Raw genomic sequence first — 25,446 nt, forward strand, 5'->3', positions numbered from 1 at the left:
GTGACCTCCTAATGAGGGGCAGGGGCAATATGCAGATGCTCTGCCCTGACTTCAAAGATAGAGCCATGTGGTCAGGTGTGAACGCTTGTTTCCATGGGCGACCTTTGACTTGCAGAGAGAGATGCTCTTGGTCCAGGCAATAAAGGAAGTTTTCTTTGTGATGCCAATACCAGAAAGGAGGCCGGGTTACGTGGTTTCCCACAGATCAGCAATGGTAGCGAAACCTGTTGTTTCTCCAAGTCTCTCATTGTGCATAATGGCGCTGGTCTTCTTTGTCCAGAGGCACTCTGGGAAGGTGCAGGGGATCACGTGTCCTGTAGCAGGAAACAGAAGCACTGCTCATCCAGGTGCAGGCAGGAGATGTACAGCAAAGCATACAAACATTGCAGCAAACACAGCAGTAATCCCTGGGTCCCAAATTCACAGACATACAGACATTTACAGACACAGCATTTAGCACAGTACAGACAAATGCAATAGCAAACACACATGGTCACATTTCCCCCCTTTCCTGACTGCTGGGCTGAAAGTCCAGTATGTCAGGACCATAAGTCCATTGATCCTAGATGAGGGCGATCATGTCAATGGCGGCACGGTAGGCGAAGCATGCCAAGCAGGTAGAGGGAGGTACAGCAGTTCCAGTGTGCGTAACCCATAGGCAGTCTGGTTTGGTTGGGTCATGAACACAGTCCAAAGTCAAAAGCCACCATTTCCACAACTACCAGAGGGCTTTGGGGGGCTTTTTTTTACAAAATTAGAAATTGACGTCACTTTCACTTTATAACAATGGCATTTTCCAGATGGTAGCCACATCTTGTGTTTTTGTCAGTGTCATGGGGCTTCCAATGATCACGCTTTTGGTGTGATCGGTTCACATTGACCATTTTTCTTCAGTCTTTCTCTGTCAACCTTCCATCCCTTCAGATTAACATTCGAAGATGGTGTTTCTGTTTGTTTGTTTTGTTTTGCACATGTGCTAAGGAGTGCAGCAGGCTTAAGGAGCCATGAACTCCAGGGAGCTGTGTATTTCAGGGGTTTCAGGCATGCCTTTTAATCAGACCCTACATGTCCAAACTCAATCTTGCCCAAGGAAACTAAAGATCACACATAAAGAAGCTCTGGATTCCCCCATCCCCTCAGAGCGGGCTCCCTTTCCCTGTTTGCATTGGAAGATTTTGTGCCCCCTTTCCCTGATGAAAATGGCTCCACGTGTTTTTGCTCTGGAGCTTGAATGAAACAGAGGGCAATGATTGGCTGCTGGTGTCAGCACTCCTAATGGGGATGACTGCTTGTTTCACTGCTGGCATGCATAATAATAATAATTGTATGGCACTGTGTGTAGAATAGCCAGGAGATCCTAAGATTGTCTGGCAGCCAGAAGTTCTAGCTGTTTCAAAGGTGGTTTGCCACTGCCTGCCTCTGCGTCACGACCCTGGTATTCCTTGGAGCTTGCCCTTCCAAACACTAGCCAAGGCTGGCCCAGCTTAGCTTCTGAGATCTGATGGGATTGGGCTAGCCTGGGCTATCCAGGTTAGGCATGGAAATTTAAAAAACTAACTACCCAAGCCCACCCTTTCAAGTGAGTTTGGGTGGTAATCCTCAAGGCGGGGGGAAATGTTCATATTCACAGGAACAGGCTTTCTTGTAAATTTATTTCACAATGAAAATGAAAAGTACAGGAGAAACCAGTTTTAAAAGGAACAGGGAGGAAACGGGGAAGAACATTGGGATGTTTACAAAGTAGTCTGGACACAAGGGAAAAAAACAGTAATATCAGGGAATGAAAATGGAACTTTAATGCAGTCTGGAAAATGCTAATCTATTTTAGTACCTCTAAATTTTCAGCTTTAATTGAAAAAAAGTTTTTCACATGGAGGAACCTGCATAGCATCTAAGGATAAGGAACCTACTGGTACACATGATCAAGCAGATCTGTCGATGTGCAAAGTGCTGTGTATACAGAATGCGGGTCACTGTCAATGCAGCATAAGTAGCCATTCCTTCCAACTTGGCTACCCACAGTTTGGTGTAGTGGTTAAGAGAAGCGGACACTGGAGAACTGGGTTCGTTTTCCCATTACTCCGCATGAAGCCAGCTGAGTGACCTTGGGTCAGTCAGTTTTCTCAGAGCTGTTCTCTGAGAGTTCTCTCAACCCCACCTACCTCACGGGGTATCTGTTGTGGGGAGAGGAAGGGAAGGAATTGTAAGCCACTCTGAGACTCTGAGTGAAGGGTGGGGTATACATCCAATCTCCTCCTCCTCCTCTTCTTTTTGCATAAAAGTACCACATTCTCAATTGTTTCTATGTGCCGTCCTTTCTTACAGGGATGAAACTGTTTATGGACTCTTTACAGAAAATTTTAAAGGTGTTTAGGTGTTGTAAATTCCCTCTCCCTCTTGGCAACTCATGTTTCAGTCTCTAGTGAAGTCACTGATAATCCCATTAGTTCTACAAGTGTTTATAGAGTTCACTGCAAAACCAAAACAACTGAGACCAAATCAATCTAATCTCAAAAGAAGAGGGAAAAATTATACTGGGAAAACACACTGCCTAAGCTTTGTGCTTCCATCACAAAGGTGATTTTTAAAAAGCACAATAAACATATCAGTTGGATGTAATATTTATGAAGAAGAACATGTTGAACTTGGTCTTTAAATGGTGCGTGCATCTGTGCACTTGTGCCTTGACTAAACCTCTAGGGAAGATGCTATGAAATCAATGCTGACATTAAAGTGTTAGGAGGTCCAGAAGGAAATGAAGTAGGGAAAAACAAGGCAAGTTAAAAACAAACTCCTAGGATGAATCAAGTAAAAGCTGTTCTTGAAACATTTGCTTACATTTCTGTAGGAGTATGAATGAATTAAAGCCCATGAATGAAACCATTTTGAAAACATCTGAAAACTGATGTTTTCAGAATATATACACATAAAGAAAGGAACATTTTAAAGGTGTTTAAATGTTAAATATGTATATATTTAAAATAAGTTCTTAAAAAATTTCTTGGTTGACCAGTAATGATTCATCTATTTTCCTGTAAAAATGATTACAACTGAAATCCTTTGCATATCTTGTTATGCATTATAAACAATTACTTTGTCTCTCAGATGTAAAAATGTGGGGGTGTATCCAGAGTACCTTAAGAACAACCCTGGCTCATTAAACAGAACTTTGCTCTCTTCTCCCACTGAAGCCCATCACACCCTCTGACATGCTGGCCCAGGGACTCCAGAGACCCACAGGAACAGTGGTGAGGTGCAATGAAAGGATCTTCAGTGTGTATATGGGGGGGGGGGGGATTGAGAGAAATCTCCCCATTCTGCTGCTGGAGGAAAAACGAACATTAGATCCAACACACTGTTCTCAAAAGTGACTATTTCCTAATTAGTGATGCTTTTATGTTACATGGTAATCCTCATTAGAAAGATTTTGAAGTTTGAGATAACCAGCTGTAATCCTTAAAAAGTATTTATTTATTTATTTTTGGATTTATATCACACCCTCCCCGAAGGCTCAGGGCGGCTTACAACAAGGCATAAATGCCAAAGTTAAAACAATAAAAACAAAATAAAACAATACTGTACAATACAAGTCACTAAAATGTCGGTGCTCCAAAGGTCACATAGATCGTAAATTACAAGATGGGGTTCTGGAGTTCTTAATGCCAGACCAACAGCATATGTCCCAACAGCACTGTCATCCCATCTTCAACCAGGAACGTCTCGCACCCCAACGATACCCGCCCAAGTGGTGGTAAAAGTGCGGTGATGGAAGAAACGGTGATGGAATAGTGGTGGCGGCGGCTCCTACTTAAAAGCCTGGCAGAAGAGCTCCATTTTACAGGCCCTGCGGAACTGCACAAGATCCCACAGGGCCCGCATCTCCTCTGGGAGCTTGTTCCACCAGGTAGGAGCCGCCACCGAAAACACCCTGGCCCTGGTAGCAGCAAATTTGATGTTCCTGGGGCCTGGAATTTCCAGGAGATTTTGACTCCCCGACCGTAGTGCCCTTGGGGGAACATGTGGGGAAAGGCGGTCCCTTAGGTAAGCCGAACCCTGGCCATATAGGGCTTTAAAGGTAAGAACCAGCACTTTGAAGCGAATCCGGTACGCCATTGGCAGCCAGTGCAGCACTTTCAGCACAGGCTGGATGTGATCCCGTCTAGAGAGACCAATCAACAGCCTGGCTGCAGCATTCTGCACTAGCTGCAGCTTCCGAAATTGCGACAAAGGCAGCCCCATGTAGGGAGCGTTACAGTAGTCTAACCTCGAGGTGACCGTCACATGGATCACTGTGGCCAGGTCATCAAGGTCTAGGAAAGGGACCAACTGCCGCGCCAGCCGAAAATAGTAAAAGGGCGACTTGGCAGTGGCTGCCACCTGGGCCTCCATCGTTAAAGAGGAGTCCAGGAGCACACTCAAACTCCTAACCTTCGATGCTGGCACCAAAGGTGCCCCATCGAAGGTCGGGAGAGGGAGCCCCAACCCCGAACCGATCCAACTCAGACCCAGGACCTCTGTCTTTGCTGGGTTTAGTTTCAGCCAACTCAGTCTGAGCCAACCAGCCACGGCCTGTAATGCCCAATGAAGGTCATCCGGGGCGGAGTCCGACTGGCCGCCCAACATCAGATAGAGCTGGGTGTCATCTGCATATTGATGGCACCCAAGCCCGCAACTCCGGGCGATCTGGGCAAGTCCCACTGAGTGGACTTCAGTAGAATTCTACTTAGGATTTTTCTCTAAATAACCTTCTTAGGATTGTTCTCAAAATAAAATAATTCCCATCCAACACAATATGATATCTGTTCTGTGGTACTTATTTGCCACATCAAGTTTCTGGTGAAGAGGATTCTGCAAAGACCTAGGCCTCTATCCTGCAAAGACTAATGTGCTCAGACTTAAATTTCTGAGGCTATATGGAAGTTTGAAGCCTAATGCATATATTGTACAGTATTAAGTATGTGACTTTGTAACGCCATGACTAGCGTTATCCCCCCTCCCCGTTTCCTTCCACCAGTCAATTGCCCAAAAGCATGTGAGAACGGGCAGTAAAACACAGGGAGGGGAAAACAAACTTGACCCAAAAACTGGAATCAAGAACCACAAGGGTAAGAAAGAAGTCTAATAAAGGGCCAATATTAAAAATCTAGTTTAAATTTATATTATACAAAAATACATGTATTTATTAGAAAGGCAGTTAAAAACAAACAAGGGCCCAATAAAATCCTTGTTAAAAGGGCCAATACAAGGGCCAATATAAATGACCTGACACATTTCCGCCCTTTTGGGGGCCTTCTTCAGAGGTCAAACAGTTTGAGGTACACATTACAATATCTCCTTATATATAATTGAGTTGTGGGGTGGCACTTTCCAGCTCTCCCATTGGCTGCGCAATGCGCTCCATCAGCCATTGGCCCATCAGCCGCCACTGAAGAGTACTTGCATGCCACTGGCCGGGTGCTGGGTCTGCTCCTCTTGCCTGCCCCCTCCCATCTCAGCCACTGTTCCCCATCAGAATTACTGGCAAACGGCTGCCTCTCCCGACGAAGATACTTCTCTTCCTTGGCTCCTCTGTGGGACTGACTTTTCCCTCAGTGGCTGCTGGTAGAAGGAAACCCTTCCCAGGCCTTTGTGAGGAACTCATTGAGGCCTGTCCTGACTAGGGTTGCCAGCTCCAGGTTGGAAAATTCCTGGATATTCTGTGTGTAAGAAAGCCAGTTTAAGGAAGCCAGAATTTGGGGAGGGGAGAGGCCTCAGCTGAACAGAATGCTATCAAGGCCACCATCCAAAGCAGTTATTTTCTCGGGGGGGGGGGGTAATCTGTTGTCTGGAGTTCAGTTGTGATACCCGGCGATCTTCAGGCTTCACCTGGAGGTTGGCTAATCTAGGCGTAGCAGTTAGCGCTTCAGAGCAGGGTCTGCGAGGAAGAGATCAGTTTCCCTATGGCATCATACCCTGCTGAGTCCTTCCCCTCCCAAAACGCTGCCCTCCACAGGATCTGCCCCCCAGCTCTCCAGGTATTTCCCTACTCAGAGCTGGCAACCCTACTTTCCCCTCAGTGCCTGTTGCTAGGCAGCCAAGCTTGATTCTGTCAGTAAAAGGCCCTTTCCACGCCTATTTTGGCCTTTGGGAGAAAACTCATTGGGGCCAGTCCTGACTAGGGTTGCCAGCTCCAGGTAGGGAAACTCCTGGAGATTTTATGGTAGAGTCTATGATACCTGGCAATCTTCAGGCTCCACCTGGAGGTTGGCTAGCCTAGGCATAGTAGTCAGTGCTTCAGAGCATGGTCTGCTAGACACAGGTTCTTGCTGTGGAAGATGAGTGGGTGATTTTGGACCAGTCACAGACTTTCAGCCTAACCTACCTCACAGGGTTGTTGTGTAAGTCTAAAGGGGGAGAAAAGAATGATGTAAGCTGCTTTAGTCCCTATTTCAGAGGAAAACTGTACTTTCCCTCCTGGGGAACCATTGTTGCCAATCTCCAGGTGAGGGCTGGAGATCACTCAGAATTACAACTGCTCTCCAGATGGCAGAAACCAGTTCCCCCTGGAAAAAATGGTGGACTCTGTGTCATTATACTCTGCTGAGGTGGCCACCCTAAGACAACCAGTGTGATGTAGCAATTAGCACTTCAGTGCAGGGTCTACCAGAACCAGGTTCTTCCTGTGGAAGCTAATTGGATGATTTCAGACCACTCACAGACTTTCAGCCTAACCTACCTCATAGGGTTATTGTGTAGATCAAAAGGGGGAGAGAATGATGTGAGCTGCTTTGGTCCCCACTGTGGAGAAAGACTATATTTTTCCTAGGTAGAGGCTGCAGGGAGGGGGGAAGAGATGGAAACCAGATAGTGGTACATCGATGGTTGGCTGGCAAGGAGATAGGGTTGCTACCTCCAGCTTGGGAAATTCCTGGAGATTTAAGGGGTGGAGCCTGGAGAGGGTGGGGTTTGAGGAGGGGTGGGGCCTCAGATAGGTACAATGTCATAGACTCCACCCTCCAAACCAGCCATTTCCTCCTGGGGAACCATTGTTGCCAATCTCCGGGGAGGGCTGGATATCACTCAGAATTACAACTGCTCTCCAGATGGCAGAAACCAGTTCCCCCTGGAAAAAATGGTGGACTCTGTGTCATTATACCCTGCTGAGGTTGCCACAGCAAATTGATGTTGAGTACCCAAGGCCAGGGCACCCACCCAGAGCTTCTTTCTAGAGCTTGTTGCTTTTATTTCCACAACCGCCTTTTCCCTAGCTTATTAATAAATTAAATAGTACCGGCCCAATACCAATCCTTGTGGGACCCCACCGCTTACTTCTCTGCATTGTGAGAACTGTCCATTGATTCCTACTCTTTGCTTCCTGTTAGTTAACCAGTTTTTAAATCCATAAGTGTACCCATCCTCTTATTGCATAACTGCTAAGTTTACTCAAGAGTCTTTGGTGAGGCACCTTGTCAAAAGCCTTTTGAAAGTCCAGGTGTATAATGTCTACTGGGTCACTGTTGTCTACATGCTTGTTCACTTTCTCAAAGAATGTCAAAAGGCTGGTGAAGCAGGACTCCTTTTGCAGAAGCCATGTTGATTTTCCTTCAGCAGGCTTTGTCCCTCTGTATGCGTAACAATTCTATTTTTGATGACAGTTTCTACTAATTTGCCTGGGACAGACCTCAGGCTGACTAGCCTGAAATTTGCTGGTGCCACTTTGGATCCCTTTTTAAAAACTGCTGTCACATTTGCTACTCTCCAGTCTTCTGGTACAGCAGCTGAATTAAGTGATAGGTTACATATACAGGTTAGTAGATCAATTGTCTCACATCTGAGTTCCTTAAGAACTCTTGGGTGTATGCCATCAAGACCTGGAGACTTATCAGTTTTTAATTTCCCCAGGAGATCAAGAACTTCATATCTGGTCACCTCAATTTGGCTCCGTTCTTCAGACTCCCTTCCTGAAAATAGGGGCTGTGGCATGGGTACATGCCCCACACTTTCCACAGTGAACACAGAAGCAAAAAAGTCATTGAGTGTCTCTGCCATCTCCCCATCTTCCTTTAGCAATGCCTTTATTCTTTTGTCATCAAAAGAGCCCACTGCTTCTCTGGCTGGTTTCCTGCTTCAGATATATTGAAAAAAATGTTTATTGTTTGTCTTGATGCTTTTAGCAACTCACTCCTCAAAATCTTTTTGCATGCCTGATTATTGACTTACATTTCTTTTGCCAGGGCCTGTGGTCCCTCCTATTCAATTCATTGGGGCAGACCTTCTACCTTTTAAAAGAAGCTTCTTTACTTTTTATAGCTTCCTTGACTTGCGTTGTTAACCACACGAGCCTTCTTTTAGAGTTGGCAGTGCCTTTCGTAACTTGTGGAATGCATTCTATTTGGGCTTCAGTTAGTGTGGTTTTAAATAGTTTCCAAACATCCTCTAAAGATTTTACTCTCTTGTGTTTCCCCTTCAGCTTCCTCTTTACAATTTTCTCCGTTTTGTAAAGTTCCCTTTTTTGAAATCAAATATTACACTTTTGGACTTTAGGGGTAACTTTCCATTGACCTGAATGCTGAACTTAATAGCATTGTGGTCACTGTTCCCAACTGGTGCAGCAATCTCTACATCCCTCACCAGATCTTGAGACCCACTTAGAACCAAGTCCAAGATCATTACCCCTCTGGTTGGCTCTGTGACCAACTGTCCCAGTACACAGTCATTTATGATGTCTAGGAATCTCATTTCTACAGCATGACTTGAGCACACATTAACCCAGTCAATGTGGGGGTATCTGAACTTCCCTAGAATAATAATATTATCTGCTTTAGTTACCTCCCTTATTTCCCTCTCCATCTGAAGATCAGCCAGAAGGGTTTGATCAAATGGGTGATGGTACACCCCCACTTATAAGTAACACTTAGGGCCCAGTATTTCCACCCATATCGCTTCTGTTGGGGCTTGTTGGTGTCTGCTGCTGCTGCTATTAATTTCTTTGCTGCATTTTATGGCCACTGTGCACCATGGAGACAAAGCTAGTGCTCGCTACATTCATTCTGCATCAAGGGTGGCCAAGCAGCTCCTCTGAAGCCAGCAAGAAGTTTGCAAGCGAAGAAGGGACAGAGGCAAAGTTTATTGCCTTCCTGCACCTGGGGCGGACCGCCCCTACCACCCCACCCTTGCTCTGCCTCTGCGTGTTTGCTATCCTGCCAGTTGAAATGAGGCGGCAGTAAAGACCCATGTTCAAACACTTAATCTGTCATGTCAGGAGACTTTGGGCAAGTCTCTCTCTCTCTCTAACCTATCTAAAGAAATAAATAAGCCCCCCCCCCAATCTGCAGAGTGGGTGTGATGATAGTGGTCTACCTTGCAAACATATTGTAAAATTTCAAAGTAGCCTATACGAAATAGTTTGAACACTGAAAGTATTGTACAAATGATGTACTACTGCACCAGCTAATCCCAGTAAGGAAGAGAATGTTAGCATACAGAAATTGTGTAGTCTACCTCCTAATCCATACCTGTAGGAGTTTTGGTTGCAAACTGTTTTGGTTTTCTGTTCCCCTCCCGCCCCAAGACTCACGACAAACATAAATTCAACGGTTGGAGTTTTTCCTCACCGTTGTATCGACATGCCAAGGCAAAACTTCATGCGCCGAATATTTGCTTGTGACACAGCTATTTAAAGGCCAAGTTACATGCCGGAAAGAAATGCTGGTGGTGACCTTAGCAAGAAAGAAGTCCCTATGTCCGTCGCATAACCGGGGGCCAGTACGTATGTGCGTCCGTGTGTATACGGCTGTACTGCAGCGTTAGACAATTTTCTGAAATGCGGGATGGCTCTCCCCTGCACAACCCCCCCTCAGCGCACAGGATGGGTAGGTGGGTGGTGCGGAGGGTTGGCTGCACGACAGTGAGCCGGTTATTTACAGCCACAGACAGCGGCAATCTCTATCGCCTGCCCTGTCATAATCCAGTTTGGTGGTAAACTGCGAAGAATACACATCTGTAACCACCACACATTTTTTCAGGGTTTATTCCGTACCCCTGCAGCAAAACTACATTACCCATGAAGCATCAGGTCCGCCTGTTACGTTCGCCGCGCTCCATTGAGACCCGGAAGCTATTCGTGGTGCCGTGTCTGCTCGAACTTCCTTCTTTCTGAATCAGGCTCCGGCTGAGGTAAGGCTCGCCAAAGGCCCGGGGAAATCATCCCTCTCCATCGATACCCCTGTGGTCTCCGCTGGACATATTTGTCTTCTCCTTTCCTTGTCTCGCTTTCCTCCAGAGGTTTCGTGCTTTCGTCATCGCATGATTGGCTTCCCGCGGCAGCATGAGCCAAGCTCCTTCGCGACCCTTGGAGAGGGCTTGGACGGGGAGGGGTGCGGGGGAGGGGGAAAACCGAACCCCGGGGGGGGGGGGCAGTTTATGGGCGCTTGACTTCCGCGCTTTTCGATTATAATTTTTTAACAATTTGGTAAAGACAACCCTATGACAAAGTGGTGCTTTTTAACGTTATTTGCGGCGTTCGTCTCTCTTTTCCTTGAGCATTGTCCCTAGTTTTGGAACATTTAAGGTACAGTCTGCGAGGATTCCAGTTTGGGGCTTAAAATCAAAGATGTCAGTTGTCCTTATCTATGCTATTCTACAATAAATACGATACTCCCATAATGCTATTTTGTCTGATGCAAATTAACTGAGCTACTTACTACTATAGAATTTGCTTGGTTTCATTTAGCCAGGGGTCACATTTCACGTTCTAAAATGTTTTAGTTTAACCAATAACTTAGTGGTTTAGAAAGCAGTAGTCATAAAACACATTCATATAAAATAAGTGATTTATGTAGGATCTCCTCTTTGAAACCACAGAAGAAAAAAATTGTTGTGCAACATTCATTGCTTGGCACTCTTGTCTCTGCTACTTTTAAAAAACAAAGATTTTGAGACTCCCTTGGCATCATCTTGACAGGAACCACTTGTGTATTTTTAGTACTTGGTCACAATCTTTGTCAATATAGGGAGACTCTAATCTGGGAGAACTGGGTTTGATTCCCCACTCATCCACATACAGCTGCTGGTGTGACCTTGGTTCAGTTACAAGTTCTTTCAGAGCTGTTCCTTCAAGGGTAGCCCTCGAAAGAGCTCTCTCAGCCCCACCTACCTCACAGGGTGTCTGTTGTGGGGAGGGGAAGGGAGTGTAAACCACTCAGACTCCTTCGGGTAGTGAAGGGCGGGGTATAAATCCATTCTCCACTTTATTATAGGATATTCTAAAGTACAGTGATTTAAATTTCTTTTACCTTTTCTCTCCAGTACACAATGGGCCGTGTAATCCGAGGCCAAAGAAAAGGTGCTGGGTCTGTGTTCAGGGCGCATGTGAAGCACAGGAAAGGTCCAGCAAAGCTGAGAGCTGTTGACTTTGCTGAGAGACATGGCTATATTAAGGGGATTGTGAAGGTAAGTATCTGGTTGGGAAGATGTGGGGAGTTTAAAACTGTTGAATGGGAGTAGCTTTTTACAGGCTGATGTGGACCATCGTGAGCAACAATAGTTAATTTTGGGAATTCTGAAAACATGTTTTGAGCATTAAGAATGGGTTGGGAAAGATGGTGAGTAAAATCTGTTTCCGCTGGCCTCTTGAAATATGGGCGCAGAACAAATCCAGGCTTCTGCTTTTATTTTTATCTTACTAGAGTTTTATCCTGATCTTCCTCCACAGAGCTCAGGGCAGCATAAAAGCCCCCCCCCCTCCAATTTTCTTTATACTTCAAACCCATCATGTAATCCCTGGTGCAAGATCACTCTAGGTTTCATGTTAATCTCCCCAGTCCTAATTCAGTACTTTTTAACACTGGCTCTCAAGTGATGTTTTAAAAATTCAACAAATTGGATAGATGGGGGAGAAAAGTGAAGTGATGAAGACTTAACATGCAAATTAAAAGCCAAGCTTGTAGTAAGGAATATGAAAATAAATGGTTCTTATTTAAATTGTTCAGATACGCGCCTCCCCGTTTAGTTTGCAGTTCTTGTTATGTGGATGCTTTAATGGAGCAGCTTGTACATTTTATGGTTTTACAGTAGTCTAGATAAAGAATTCTGTTGGCTCAAAAAATAATAACCTTTTAGTAACAGAAAAGTACAAATAAATACTTCTGCAGACTGGCAGCATTGCTAGTTATAAACCTGAAATCAGATCTCATTCTTCCAGGTATTTTTAAATGGCTATTTTATTTCATTAGGATATCATTCATGATCCTGGTCGAGGAGCCCCTCTTGCCAAGATTGTTTTCCGTGATCCGTATAGGTTTAAGAAACGAACAGAATTGTTCATTGCAGCAGAGGGCATTCATACAGGACAGTTTGTTTACTGTGGCAAGAAGGGTGAGTTAAAACAAACATTTCTATGAAATACAACATAGTGAGAGACAGACTGGATCACAGTGACACCTACTGCCTCTGTATAACCCCAAATACCTCTCTTCTAGCTCAGCTCAACATTGGCAATGTGCTGCCTGTTGGCACTATGCCAGAAGGCACCATTGTCTGTTGTCTTGAAGAGAAACCTGGTGATCGTGGTAAACTAGCTCGTGCTTCTGGAAACTATGCCACTGTTATCTCCCACAATCCTGAAACTAAGAAAACTAGAGTGAAATTGCCTTCCGGCTCCAAGAAAGTGATCTCCTCTGCAAATAGAGCAGTTGTTGGTAAGTTTTACCCCAAACTTATGTTACACTTTTCTAACCTTTTTAACTGCACGTCTTCTGTGAGAAGTTGAAAATACACTGCCTTACTTGTTCAGTGAGCATAAAAATCAGACTATGAAGAGGCTGGTTTGCACAAGTTCTTTCTGCAGGCTGTCACTGTCCACTGCTGTACAAGAAGTTAAGAGGCTGCTAAAACAGTGAAGTGAGTTTCTTAACTTACATGATGGAGTGATGTGGAGTGTGCAGCAGTTCTTTCATGTGTTGTCAGGAAACAGTTGTTCAGATGAGGATAGAATCACACATTGTCTACCTTAGAAGTTCCTTTAATGGAAAGTATGTTTCCAGAACTTCCTACCTACATATGCTTACATCTAGAATATTTATGAAATATTAAATAGCTAAATGTTTAAGATGTTAAAAATATCTTAGTAAAGGTAAAGGTTTCCCTTGCTCGAAAGCCAGTTGAATCCGACTCTAGGGATGCAGTGCTCATCTCCGTTTCCAAGCTGAAGAACCAGCGCTGTCCAGAGACATTTCTGTGGCCGGCATGACTAGACACCAAGGCGCATGGAATGCTGTCTTCTTGCTAGAGTGTATTTCATAAACACAAATGGTATGCTAGGAATTCATTACACAGAATTTGTAACCCTTCGCAGAAACTGCTTTTGGCGGTGACTATGGCCAAAAATGTAACCATAAAATTTTCCGTGATGAAGTACATTGAAAGTTTTGAATTACTTGAGTAACTGAGCAATATATGCATGCTACTTGACTGGCCAATGTGATGCTGTTTGTTTGAAAAACTCATCAGGTGTAGTTGCCCCTTTTTTATGGCTTAGGCTAACTCATCTTTTACTGAATTGTCTTTTTGAATCTTCCAGGTATTGTTGCTGGTGGTGGCCGTATTGACAAACCTATCTTGAAAGCTGGGCGAGCTTATCATAAATACAAGGCAAAGAGAAACTGCTGGCCCCGTGTCCGTGGTGTGGCTATGAATGTAAGTAATTTGAATATTTAATACCTTCTTAACCTTTTCCCTATTCTATTATCTGCTTTCCTATTTCAAGCGATGTTAATGTACACTCAGCAATTCAGATATTTAAGTTACACATGCTAAGAAGTACTTGTGGTCGATTCATACCAACATTTCTAGATGTTACTCTTACAACTAATGTTCTCTTAACCTAGCATCTTGGAAAATTTCTTGAAGGTTATCAGGCCTTTAGCCAGTCCAAGTAGCTGTTTCCTCCTCTCACAAAATGTAATTTAATGGTTGCCACACAGAGTTCCAGTGCCAGGGTTTATGTTTTTGAAGTGCCATCTTTTATAGAGAAACTCATTCTGCTTTGCCTTTGACTCGGTCGCTGTTCTCTTCCACAGCCTGTTGAACATCCCTTTGGTGGTGGTAACCACCAACACATTGGTAAGCCCTCAACCATCAGGAGAGATGCTCCAGCTGGTCGTAAAGTTGGTCTCATTGCAGCCCGTCGTACAGGCAGACTGCGGGGAACAAAGACTGTGCAGGAGAAAGAGAACTAAGGCCTTTAGTTCAGCATTCATAGAGAAATAAATTTTGTGAGACTGGTAAAATTGTGTCAGACTCTTCTTTTGTATTATAATTTACCAAGACTTAGATGAACTGTCTTAATTTTACATTAAAAGAATTTGAGTACAGCATGCAAGTAAATTAGTGCTTTATTCTTGATGTTCCCAGTAACATTTATACTTCCTTTAGTGATGTAATGGTTCTACTTTCTCACAAATCACTATAGCCAAGGGGCTAGAGTATTGTGCATCAGTATTCTCTGTTTACTTCTAACTTGAAGTCAGATACAAAACATGATATCCTATCATACACAGACAGACTTAAATTGGAAGTTTCATTGTTGGATCTTGTCTAACTCCCTAAACCCAAAGGATCTTTTTAAGAGTTTTTTTCTGGTAGAGGAGTGTGAACTTCTTTCTCCCTGACAAATTCTCTGTAAAACAGTAGGAAGTTTCAAAGGTAGTTTGATGGTTGGGGGCAGTGTTCATGATTTGATATAAAAACTGTCAAGTCAGGCAATTCTGGGTGCTACTTACCCAGTCAATGACCTTAAAGGTGTAATTGGTCAAGATGGTAACCTGGTTAATCAGGTATGCCAAGATGTCTAGAACTCCCACTAAAGTAAGAACAGATGTAAATGGAATTGGATCCAGACTTACATGAGTGGTTCTGCTGGTGCAATAGGCTTTTTACAATTTCCCCCTCCAATCATGAGGCAGGACTTGTGGGGACACACTAATGCTTTCTAGTTTGTACGGTAGTAAAGTTAACAGCCAAGACCTTAGCTGATCTGTCCCATTGATTGCTCTGCAGTTCTCTAGAGAAAGGTTGGCATAAAATGTGCAGGACAGTTATGCAAGGTCTATGAAACTATTGAACAGTAGGGATGGGCATGAACCGGGACAAACCCCCTGCCCCCATCCCGGTTTGAAAACCAGTTCGGGGTTGTGAGGTTTGTGGATCTTCCCCCCTCTGCTGGGGGCAGCTCCCTGATGGCAGCAGAATGGAAGGGGCGGGGGGAGATCTTCCGAAACACATTTAAAAGGTACTTTAATAAATGGGTTTTGCAAGCAGGTGCCGCGTGGGAAAGAAGTCCAAGCGGCAAGTTCAGGTGAATTCTGCACTTGGACCACTCCCATGCGGTGCCAACTATCAAAGCCCATTTAAAGGGAATGTTCCCGGGCTAAGCTGGTCCATTTTGCTCTGCTTCCAAGCAGGGGGAACAAACCTGACTGGTTTAATGGCTGGCAGCCATTTCAGAGGCCAGTTTCGCTTCCCCCTGCTTGGAAGTGGGGCGGGAGGGAGCGAAACTGGTTTAATGGCTGCTAGGTGGCCCACGAACTGCTTCCACAAACCTCTGAGAAAAACTGGTTCGTAAATCAGTTTATGCTCATCCCTTTTATTAGATAATATACACCTTGCCATGGAAGCCTGCAGGGGGAAAAATGCTGCTGCTGGAGTAAAATGATGACCTTACTCAATGGCTACTTATAGTAATTTTCAAAATGACCAATAAATATAAGTGCAGTATAAAGCAGCTATTCAGACTTCCCTTATATCTATGTCAAATGAACTTCCATTTTCCACCTTTTCATATCGTTCAGTTTGTGCATGAAAACTACCAAAGCATCTCTAGCCCTTTAAAAAGACAAGCAGTGGTAAAGGTGTGCACAACAATCATATGAAAAGGTGGAGAATGGAAGTTCTGTGGTGGTGGGCAGAGAGAAAAAGAAGACATTGGATAAATTGTGTCCTTTAAATTTCTTCTACTGTGGCAAGTTATCTCTTGAGTCTACCAGAAGATGGGGTAAATAGACTACATACTCAATTTTAGAATTGCAGGTAAAAGACTGAATCCGTGAAGCAAAATGCATAAGGTAACATCTGTTAACTACAGCAACTGTTTTATCCCCACAAATTTTCAAGGATCAGAATTATTTCATAGGGTTACGCAATAAGCTGGGGTGTGTAGATAATTCTTAACAGGTAGTATTAGCAAATATACTAAAATACCATAGCACTTTTGATTGGAAAAAAATTAAGACTAGTTTACAGTGTTATGCTGAAGCAGGATACATACAGTGGAGCTTCAAGGCTGAAATTCCTAACTGCGCTTATGAGTAAAAATAAGTTATAAATACTCAAAGGCAGGAAAATCATCTCAGTGAAGAAGCCCCACTGATTAACATTGGGTTGGAGCCAGACTAACACGAATGTTTACTTTCTCCCTCCTGCAGCAACCCTAAGAACCCCTACCCCCAAATCCTGTTCCTGGGAGAGAGATGCCCAGGAATAGCACTTCAGGATAGGAGGGAGACAGGAAAATAGTGCTCTGCAGGCAGAAGTCCTTGCATCCATTAAACTGTTTATCTGTTTCTAAGCCATTATCACTGAATTAACCCCTAGAAAAGATTTCCTTTACAAAGCTAAGATCACTGCATGTGCTAAAATGTAACTTGGGTTGGGATCCTTTCCACAGATGCCACTTTCGCATAAGCAGCCTTCTGGTGACATGTGGCTTCTTATACCAGAGGAAAGTGCTGCGAGGTCACGCAAAACTAAAGGATTGGAGTAAATACAACAGAAATTATTTCTGATTATTCTTTTGCTGTGTTAAATGTGACTGAATTTCACAAATGTAATTTGGTTCAAATGTCTGAATTCAAGCCAAAATTGAAAATGTGTATTTTGGAAATTTATTGGTGACATACAAGCTTTTAATACACTCCGGACACAACACAAAGAAACATCAGTCCTAAAATGAAATTGGCAACCGCAAAATGTTATGCAAACTGTTTATACCAGTTTCACTTTAGGTATTCATTCAAAATGGTGGCAATAAAAAGGACAGCATCATTTGAATAACATTTTGGAGAAACAGAACTATTGTTCAAAATACTTAAAAAAAGTATTTACAAATGTTTTCTTCCCAAAAAGCTATACAAGTCTGTTAAGTTAGCATCATGCAAGAACAAAATATTTCAAGAGAAATTCATTACTACTACTTTTCTCCCATATACAACAATCTTGTTGGTTATAGCCAATAAATCTAGGTGGCAAAAACCTACACTGAAAACTTATCAGTCTGTAGCTCATCTACATATGTAAAAGGTTCAGATGTGGAATGTTAAGAGATTCATGAAAAGTCTGCTTTATAAATAGTAGTAGTAGACAAAACACGTCTAAGATACTGGCTGAAGCTTTCCATCAGCTGCTTTCCCAAGAAACAACTTTATAATTACATTTTGTTCAAAAATATAAGGGAACATGCAATTTGTATTTACATCAGTCTCGTCAACACGTGAATAGAAACACGGTTTCCAATTAAAATCTTTGGCAAAAGATTTTTATTCTTGTTTATTTCTAATCTCAGTTTTTCTTCTTCAGTATGCAGTATTAATTCCAGCTGTAGTCAGTGCTTATGAAATACTGTTGTCAAAATCTGGTCCTGCTCCATTCCACAAGTATATATAAGGAAAGTGGCAACAGTGCTGTTCTAGAGATGCGAAATGCAGAATGTTTCATGTACGTCAAAAAGAACTTTGTGGGGAAAAAGTCCTATACATCATAACCCACAGAAAAATCAAGTGTAGCCAGTGTATTTCAACATTCGTTCACTCAGACACTGATGCCTCCTACAATAATGGAAATTAATAAAAACATGAGTCAGCAACTGGAGCACCAAGACCCAAGATGGCTCTGATGCTGATGTTTGGCCCCAGTTGTCAATCTTACAACTGAACACTTCAGAGAAAATGCTGCCCTTGGCTCCAGAGCTTGCCATTGTTGGAACAGAAACCTGCATCTCCGATCGCAGTGCAGCCTTCCAAGGAAAGTAGCTGAGAAGGGTTCTAAATTGTTTTCAAAGCATTTTTTCCAGCCTGAGGTTATAAACTAGAAGCAAGTTGAAGTTTCAAAAACAGAAACAAAGTATCAAGACTAGTGATGCATTTGAGACCGGAACAGGAGTCAACTGGAATATGCAACACAATTCACTAAGAACCAAAAGGAAACAGAGATCCAAATAACGCAGAAAGGCCTTGAGGTATACAGAGACCAAATGATGTATTCAGCCAGCCAGCCAGCCAGCCGCCCGCATAAGACCAGGACAGCAGCAGTTTTGTAGAGAGCTGTTTTAGTAGTAGATAGTGAAATGTAGGTTTAGAAGCTAGCTAATTTGATCCAATAATTAGCATTAAATCCTAGACAATTCTTAAATGCTAACAAAAAGTTGGAAAATAAAGTACTGAGGGAAAGAAAATAGGGCAAAAGAGTGACCGTAGCAGTTATGAGATGTTCAAGGCTTTTTCACACCTTGTTCTGAAGTCATATAATCAACAAAACCCTTTTACACACTGATGTTTTGCTGTACACAAGCAGTATTGTCTGTCTTCAGGTGTATAAAGTGATAGAATTTCTATATTGGGCAGTCAGATGTACAGCCAGCAGCAATACCCATGACGATAGAACCATCATTTTCAGCCATGGAGACCACAGGATTTGCTGGTGGCTGATCTCGTTAAGTTTGTCAGTAATGCATTTCTATGGATGGCCTGGGACTGCTTAGCATGTACAGCAAAATGCATGGGTGAAGCAGCTACTAATTAGTAGCTAAGTTTTGAAACCAGGTAACAAGGTATATGCAGGTAGTAAATATACAGCCCAATGAGATTAATATAGTTGTGGAATTCATGCACAAAAACAGTTACAAAAGATTGTTGCTCTGAGGTTATTTAAGCACAATTATCATTACAGAGCAAGTCATAATTTACCTTTCAATTTACTATTTTATATTATTGTTAAGCATCCAAGATTCCTGTAATTCAACTCTACAGCTGTACAGATGTTTACACCATCTAAACTAATTTTATGAACTTCAAGGGTCTTCATAGGCCAGGAGAAGGAAAGTGCCCCAAACAGCTTCAGGTAATCTAGTACACCTCTCTTGTAATGAGGCTGTTACAGATACAACAAATAAAAGAAAGTCCACTTGCTGTTATAATGCAGCAAATAAACCCTGTTGAGTTTAATATTTCACTGACACCAGTAATCAAGCCGACTGTTTAGTAAAACAAAAACTGGAGATGTAACAGTATTTGCACAAGTGTTTATTCATAATGGCAGATTTTCCTTTCTGCAACAATGTTCATGCTGCATGCAGTTTTCCAAGGACAGCAATTTCTTCAGACATTCTAGTCAAGCTCCACTAACCCCTACTTGCATGCAAGTCTGAAACAGATGGTGCTTTAACTATAGAAGTTCAACACAACAAAATACTTCCCTGTTCTTTTAGGGATGTTCTAATGTACGGAGAGACTTGAAGTGACAAGGGCACTTTCCTGCTGGCCAAGGAGAGATAACAGGCTGAGGGGCAGTGCACACATGCACTCACAGCACTTGACTGACACATGACAATATGCTGCTGACTGGTCTGTCTCAGCTGAGGATTGCGAGTCAATACAAAAAGTTCTTCCTAAGGCATTTGACCCATGATAGCATTAGTATATTATCAGACACTACTCACTATTTGATGGGACATGAAGTGAAACATGTAATGTGTGCAAGAGATGTTCCAGGGGATAGTAATTATCTAGGGAACTAGGAAAATGTTATCTAGAAAACATGGAAACGAACACAAATTATTTTTTTTTGCTGCTAGTCCATAAAGTGTGATTCCATCCTGGAAAACCCAGTGGTGGGTGGTGCCGGACCACCTTCACCTCTACATAAAGGCATAGTACGTACGGACAACCTACTCATTCTGTTCTTACCTCTCAGTTTCAAACACCAATTTATTTCCCTTTTTAATTCACTAACATATCAGTGATTTTCATATTTCAGTCCTGATACATAGCCAGCTGCAAGAAGTCCAACTAAACAAACTTTTGTTGGGGAAAACCAACCAATAAATCTACTGAGGCTTAAGTCAGTTCTTCAAAAATTCTAGTCCATTTGAAGAGACACTAGCTTAAGAATTATGAAATTTAAAATTCCATATTGTATTTTTTTAAAAAAATATTCAGAGGACACTGTAGGCATCCTTTCAATTTTCCCCCACAACTACAAAGAAAATCTAGGGGTTTGTTGTTGGGTTTTTGTTTTGAGACAGAAAACTGAAAGCAGGGTCTCTGACATTTGGCAATCAAAAGCTCTCCCAAAGTGATTATACATAACAAAGTCCAGCAAGTTGGCAGCCATACATACCAACATCACTAGGTTGGCTTAGCTGTGCCTGGCAAAAATAAAATTTTAAATTTTACTCACTGAAGACAATGGTAAATAATTTGTACACAGACCTACCTCTGGTAAGGTTCAACTGCTTACATACACACGCTCATTACATACACACTAAAAAAATTTCCCACATATGTTCACTATAAGTATTTAATGTCAAACTGTTAAGGAAAAAATGCAAGATTAGGTTCCCGAGGGGTTAGATTGCTTATGGAAGATGGGGTTGGATGCAACCAGTTTTTCTGCAGATGAAAAATGATGGAGGTGTTTCCTTTGGCTATGCTGGGGGATCACATGACCTGCATGGTTATAAGCAATGTGTGATGTATGAGGAGGGCTGCAGCTTATAAGGAAGAGAATTGGGCGAGACTGAGTGAAAAAGTGGACTGGATCCTATCCCAAGGATTTTCCATTAACGGTTACCAACAAATTAGGATTCAATAATTACTGGCAAAAGTAAAATAAAACCTTTAGGCACTTTAAGGAATTTTAAAAATATGTGCCATGATTGAGGTATAATATTACAGCTTTAGAGAGTGACTACTGCCAAAGTTCTGACAGAAGCATGCATTAATTATGGTTAAGAACATTCTTACTTAAATTAATAAACAGAAACTCTGCCAACAGTTAGGGGGTATTCTAAGGTTCCTAATACACATTAAATTTAATCTTCAAAGATTCTCTTCCAGGGGAAAAAATTAACCATAATACCCCCAAACTGGTCATCTAAAGAGTAATTCTCTATGATGAGGAAAGTTACAGCCTTGGTTTTCTTAAAACACGTTTTCCCACAATCATTTAATGCTTAATTACTCCCTCAACCAGGCTGAATTAACAAGTTCCACGTTTCTGTATCAGAAGATAGTCTTTGTAACACATTTAACAGTAATTACTGGTCTAAGTGAATATAAATTCTTTTGCAGCTCTAATACAAAAGCAGGCTAATATTTTGAGTTAAACTAAACATACCCAATACATGGGGAATGTTTCACTCAAAGGTTGGCAACCAATCCTATTAAATGCTATTTAAAACATAACAATTAATATGAATGCTAGAGAAAACCTGGAAGGGTAAAGTGATCACTGCTACACAGAATATTTAGAAATGTTTTCAGACTATCTTTTTACACTAAATGCAAAAGAATGCACTTGTGATTCTCTCACTTTTTCATTTCAACTACAAATTGTCAGTTTGATTAGCAGTGTTTTTTGTATTCTCAGTTGTAAAAAATACCACCAAGCTTGTGCTCATTAAATATATATGTATATATAAAACATACAAAAGTACAAGATAGTCACATTAAGAAACTATTACAGTTTTCCTTTTTTATTCTCGTCAAGGATCAAATTTCTGTCCACCAAATCTCAATGCGACTGAAGCTCCAGAATTCAGTATAGTGCACAGAATTCAACTACCTGTGCAGTCTGTTTAAAAAAAAGCACACACACACACCACAGGACAAAAATGGTCTTCTTAAATCAAATTCTATTTGTGAATTCAGCAAAATAATTTCTATAAAATAAAACAGCAAATATTTAAATAGTATAGGGTGGGCTGTATCTGTTTTGCAGGGGTATTTGGTTTCGACAGGTTCCAAAATAATTACACACATTCAAGTTACCAATTTTAATTTAAATACAGTATTTACTGATGCGTTCCTTGAAGTCTTTAAACAAATGCTTACTCTGGAATAGAGAGATACCTCAGATTTGTATTCGACTAACCAGTAGTTTTCCTTTTAATAATCAAACCCTGCATCTAAGTTTAAGATTTATTTTATAATGGATAAAGAGCTAAGACAATTCTTGTTTTCAAGTAGAATTGTGAACGAGCAGAAAACCAGCAAGTTAACTTGGTGCAGTGGCACTCACAAGTATTGTGTGATTTTGTTGACTTCCGCTTCACTGCAATGCAGTAGAAAGGAAAGTGTTAGAAGTTTATCAAATAAGCTCTACCAAAGAAACAAACAAGCACACCAAATACAGTCTATTATGCTCCAGGCATCCTGGCATAGCAAAAATTTGCATATTTGTTTTAAATCTTTTAATTTCCTATTACTGAAAACTAAGTGTTCTTTTATCCCACCCAGAGACAGAACTGTCGAAAACATTAGATGTGAGGAACATATGTGCAACTGAAAACCACCTGTTTGTCACATTGCCCAACCCTCCCCTCCCATTTAATAATCTAGATGTCAGAAGAAAAGGCTCTGAAGAACACAGTTGTCACCTTCAGACAACTGTAATTTTTCTTCCCTCACTGGCTACACTAACCTGGTGTGAAGCCATGCTAAATGTTACAGCTTAACTATAGCTTCAAAGTGATTAACCTAATACCAGAATGAAAAAGGCAATGAAAAAAGACCTAGAAACAATGTTACATCACCAATTTTCCACATCAACCAAATAATTAAAAGGTTACCAGTCATTACGTTGCTCATAGTAAAATCGACTCCAGTGGCAAAGAATTACATGAAACTATTTTTGTGGTTGACATGGAGAGGCTTGCTATTTTTTTCTTTTTTTCTTTTGGAAAGGAGTTGATCCAACTGCCCTAAGGCAGGCAACACTGGTTGTAGAGCGCAGCGGATATATCAAGAAATTAATTGTTGTAGATCTGTGAGTCTCATCAAGACAAAAAATGTTTCTTGCTTAAGAATTAACAGTCAAACATTAATATACTATATACACCTTTGCCATTTACACATTAGCATCAGGCCATTTATTACAAAACACTATACACTTTCCACTGCAGGCAGGTTATATATTGACAGCAATTTTCTGCAGATAAGACAGTGAATAGACTCTTCACTCCATGTTGATTAGGAATAGTTTTTTCTCTCTAAATATTAGCCAGAAACAGAAAAGTTGGACTGTAAGGCCTGGGTGCACAGTCTTGATGGAACAAGTTAATTTATGTGCATTTCCATTATTCTTTTGTCTGAGGCGGTGAAACTTCTTCACTGCCTTCAAAATTTTCTTGTGCTCGTTGGCCAGTTCGCTGAGGGTTGTTCATATGATGTGCTGCTGGGCCTGTATATGGTTGTCCATGCACATGGTTATTCTGAAGAAGAAAAATAAAATAATTTTTTTTTGTCTTTAAATAGCAGTTTAACAGATTAGCAACACTGTACTTTAAAGTGGCTTCTTCCAGACCTGTTACAAATTTAGAATAAATTTGCACTGAAAGTGAGAGCTAAAGTTATTGCACACAAAAACTGAATTCCAAATTCATGCAAAAGCTTAACCAAGAAGTGAAAAATGCTGCCCAACTGACATGAATACCTTTAATTAAAGTCAGCCTTTGAAAAGGAGAGTGAGGAAAAAGTACTTTTAAATTGGCACAGGAAAGCAGGAACTGATAAACAGGAAACTACCTTTCTTCCAAGGGTACAGATGGTACACTTAAGATGAACTGACCCAAAAAGGCTATAGGTACTTTGCATTCAATGCACACTATTTTTAAATACACCTACTAAACTGACCAGTGTGAAATATTTACATATCCTGGTGTAATATGAAGTTAGATCAATTACAAAACTATATCTGTAATTAAAAGACAGCTACTGTGCCTGTTAGAGGTGAAAAAGCCAGCTCGTGAGAAAGTGAAGACACCACACGCTAAGGGAGCTGGTGGATACAATGTGGTTTAACTTTGGAGGAGTTCTGTATCACTTACCAACTGCTCTGCTGAGAACATCAGTAAAGAAAGCGAGATGAAGGAAAATGAGCATGAGAGGAAATTAACAGATCTGGGGTATATACAATGATTTAGGAAAGATAAAGGAACAGTGCAGTTGTCTACAACTCACAAATGTGAGCAATGCCAGAGGCCATTTTAAAAGTTCAGAACTACATTTTTCAGGGCATTTGGCTTTTAAAAGAATCTTCTGTGTGCACACTTGAATTTGGCACTCAGTGCTCATGGTTAACATATTTCATACTTTATTTTTGGTTTGAGAAAGCATTAAAAAAGTAAGCATCCAACACATCTTTGAGCTTGATTCTACTAATTACATGCCATGGGACTACTTACTCAAATAGTACTATATATTAACTGTAGAACAGAGCAAAAATCAAACTTTCAATTATTCCTTGCAATCTTGTGAGAGTCTGGGCATTTTGTAATCACAGGTTTCCATTCTAGAGTGCTTCCGAGAGTAGTGGGAGACAGAAAAACAGGTTGCTTACCTGTAACTGATGATCTTCGAGTGGTCATCTGTGCATTCACACTCATGGGGATCTAGTGCGCACGCGCTGGATCGATTGGCATTGTAGCAAACTCTTTTAACGGATTTTCGCACCCAGACCTCGGGCATGCGCAGGAACCCCACCGCGCATGCCCAGAGGGGAGGGCGCAGTTCCTTTGAACCGCCACAAATCAACTCCTATTGAAAATGTAGAAGCTGACAGCAGCAGGGAAGGAGGGCGGGTGGTGTGAATGCACAGATGACAAGGCGGACGCTGTCTGGCAAGAATGACAAATAAGGCGTGTTATGCCGGAAAGCCAGTATTTCTCCAACTCGCCTTGCAGAGGTGATGGCCACTAGAAAGGCCGTCTTCCAAGACAGGAATTTCATATCGCAAGTTGCGAGTGGCTCAAAGGGTTTCCTCGTAAGTTGACAAAGGACTAGAGGAAGACCCCAGGGAGTGACAGGAGTCTTGACAGGAGGGTAGAGGTGTAACAAACCTTTAAAAAAATGTTTCGAAAGTGGATGTGAAAACATGGTGCATCCGTTGACGTGAACATGGTAGGCCGAAATTGCGGCCAAATAAACTCTTAACGATGAATAGGAAAGTCCCGAGTCAGCTAGGGACAGGAGGAATTGGAAAACTTTCTCAAGGCCTGCGGAGGAGGCTCGAGAGGCATCATCACCTAGGGAAGAACGGAATCGTTGCCATTTATAATGGTAGGACCTTCGCGTAGCAGGTTTCCTGGCAGTCAGTAGAACATTGGCTACGTTATTTATTTAACCTTTGACGTCATTC

General features: G+C 41.9%; 2 protein-coding genes across 2 annotated transcripts in view; one reads left to right on the forward strand and one right to left on the reverse strand.

The window, feature by feature from the left end:
• The first annotated feature begins 10,060 nt into the window (after positions 1 to 10,060).
• On the forward strand, positions 10,061 to 14,354 carry RPL8 (ribosomal protein L8). Its single transcript, XM_015418468.1, has 6 exons — positions 10,061 to 10,155; positions 11,287 to 11,430; positions 12,213 to 12,354; positions 12,459 to 12,677; positions 13,559 to 13,674; positions 14,058 to 14,354. Exons 2-6 carry the CDS (start codon positions 11,293 to 11,295, stop codon positions 14,214 to 14,216), a joined length of 774 nt encoding a protein of 257 aa, XP_015273954.1. The 5' UTR covers positions 10,061 to 10,155; positions 11,287 to 11,292; the 3' UTR covers positions 14,217 to 14,354.
• Positions 14,355 to 21,683: 7,329 nt separating this feature from the next.
• USP9X (ubiquitin specific peptidase 9, X-linked) overlaps positions 21,684 to 25,446 on the reverse strand; it is a 92,292-nt gene continuing 88,529 nt past the window's right edge. The window contains exon 44 of the mRNA XM_015418482.1: positions 21,684 to 23,521. Within this exon, the coding sequence (XP_015273968.1) occupies positions 23,387 to 23,521 (135 nt within the window). The 3' untranslated portion in view covers positions 21,684 to 23,386. The remainder of the gene's footprint in view (positions 23,522 to 25,446) is intronic.

This window comes from Gekko japonicus, unplaced genomic scaffold (genome assembly GCF_001447785.1).
Source record: "Gekko japonicus isolate JY-2015 unplaced genomic scaffold, Gekko_japonicus_V1.1 scaffold202, whole genome shotgun sequence".
NCBI lineage: Eukaryota > Metazoa > Chordata > Lepidosauria > Squamata > Gekkonidae > Gekko > Gekko japonicus.

Excerpts from the sequence above, each read along its gene's own strand:
- RPL8 (XM_015418468.1), top strand. The coding sequence starts at position 11,293 with ATGGGCCGTGTAATCCGAGGCCAAAGAAAAGGTGCTGGGTCTGTGTTC. Across the intron at positions 11,431-12,212 it reads ATATTAAGGGGATTGTGAAG|GATATCATTCATGATCCTGG; the intron begins GTAAGTATCTGG and ends TTATTTCATTAG. Across the intron at positions 13,675-14,057 it reads TCCGTGGTGTGGCTATGAAT|CCTGTTGAACATCCCTTTGG; the intron begins GTAAGTAATTTG and ends TCTCTTCCACAG.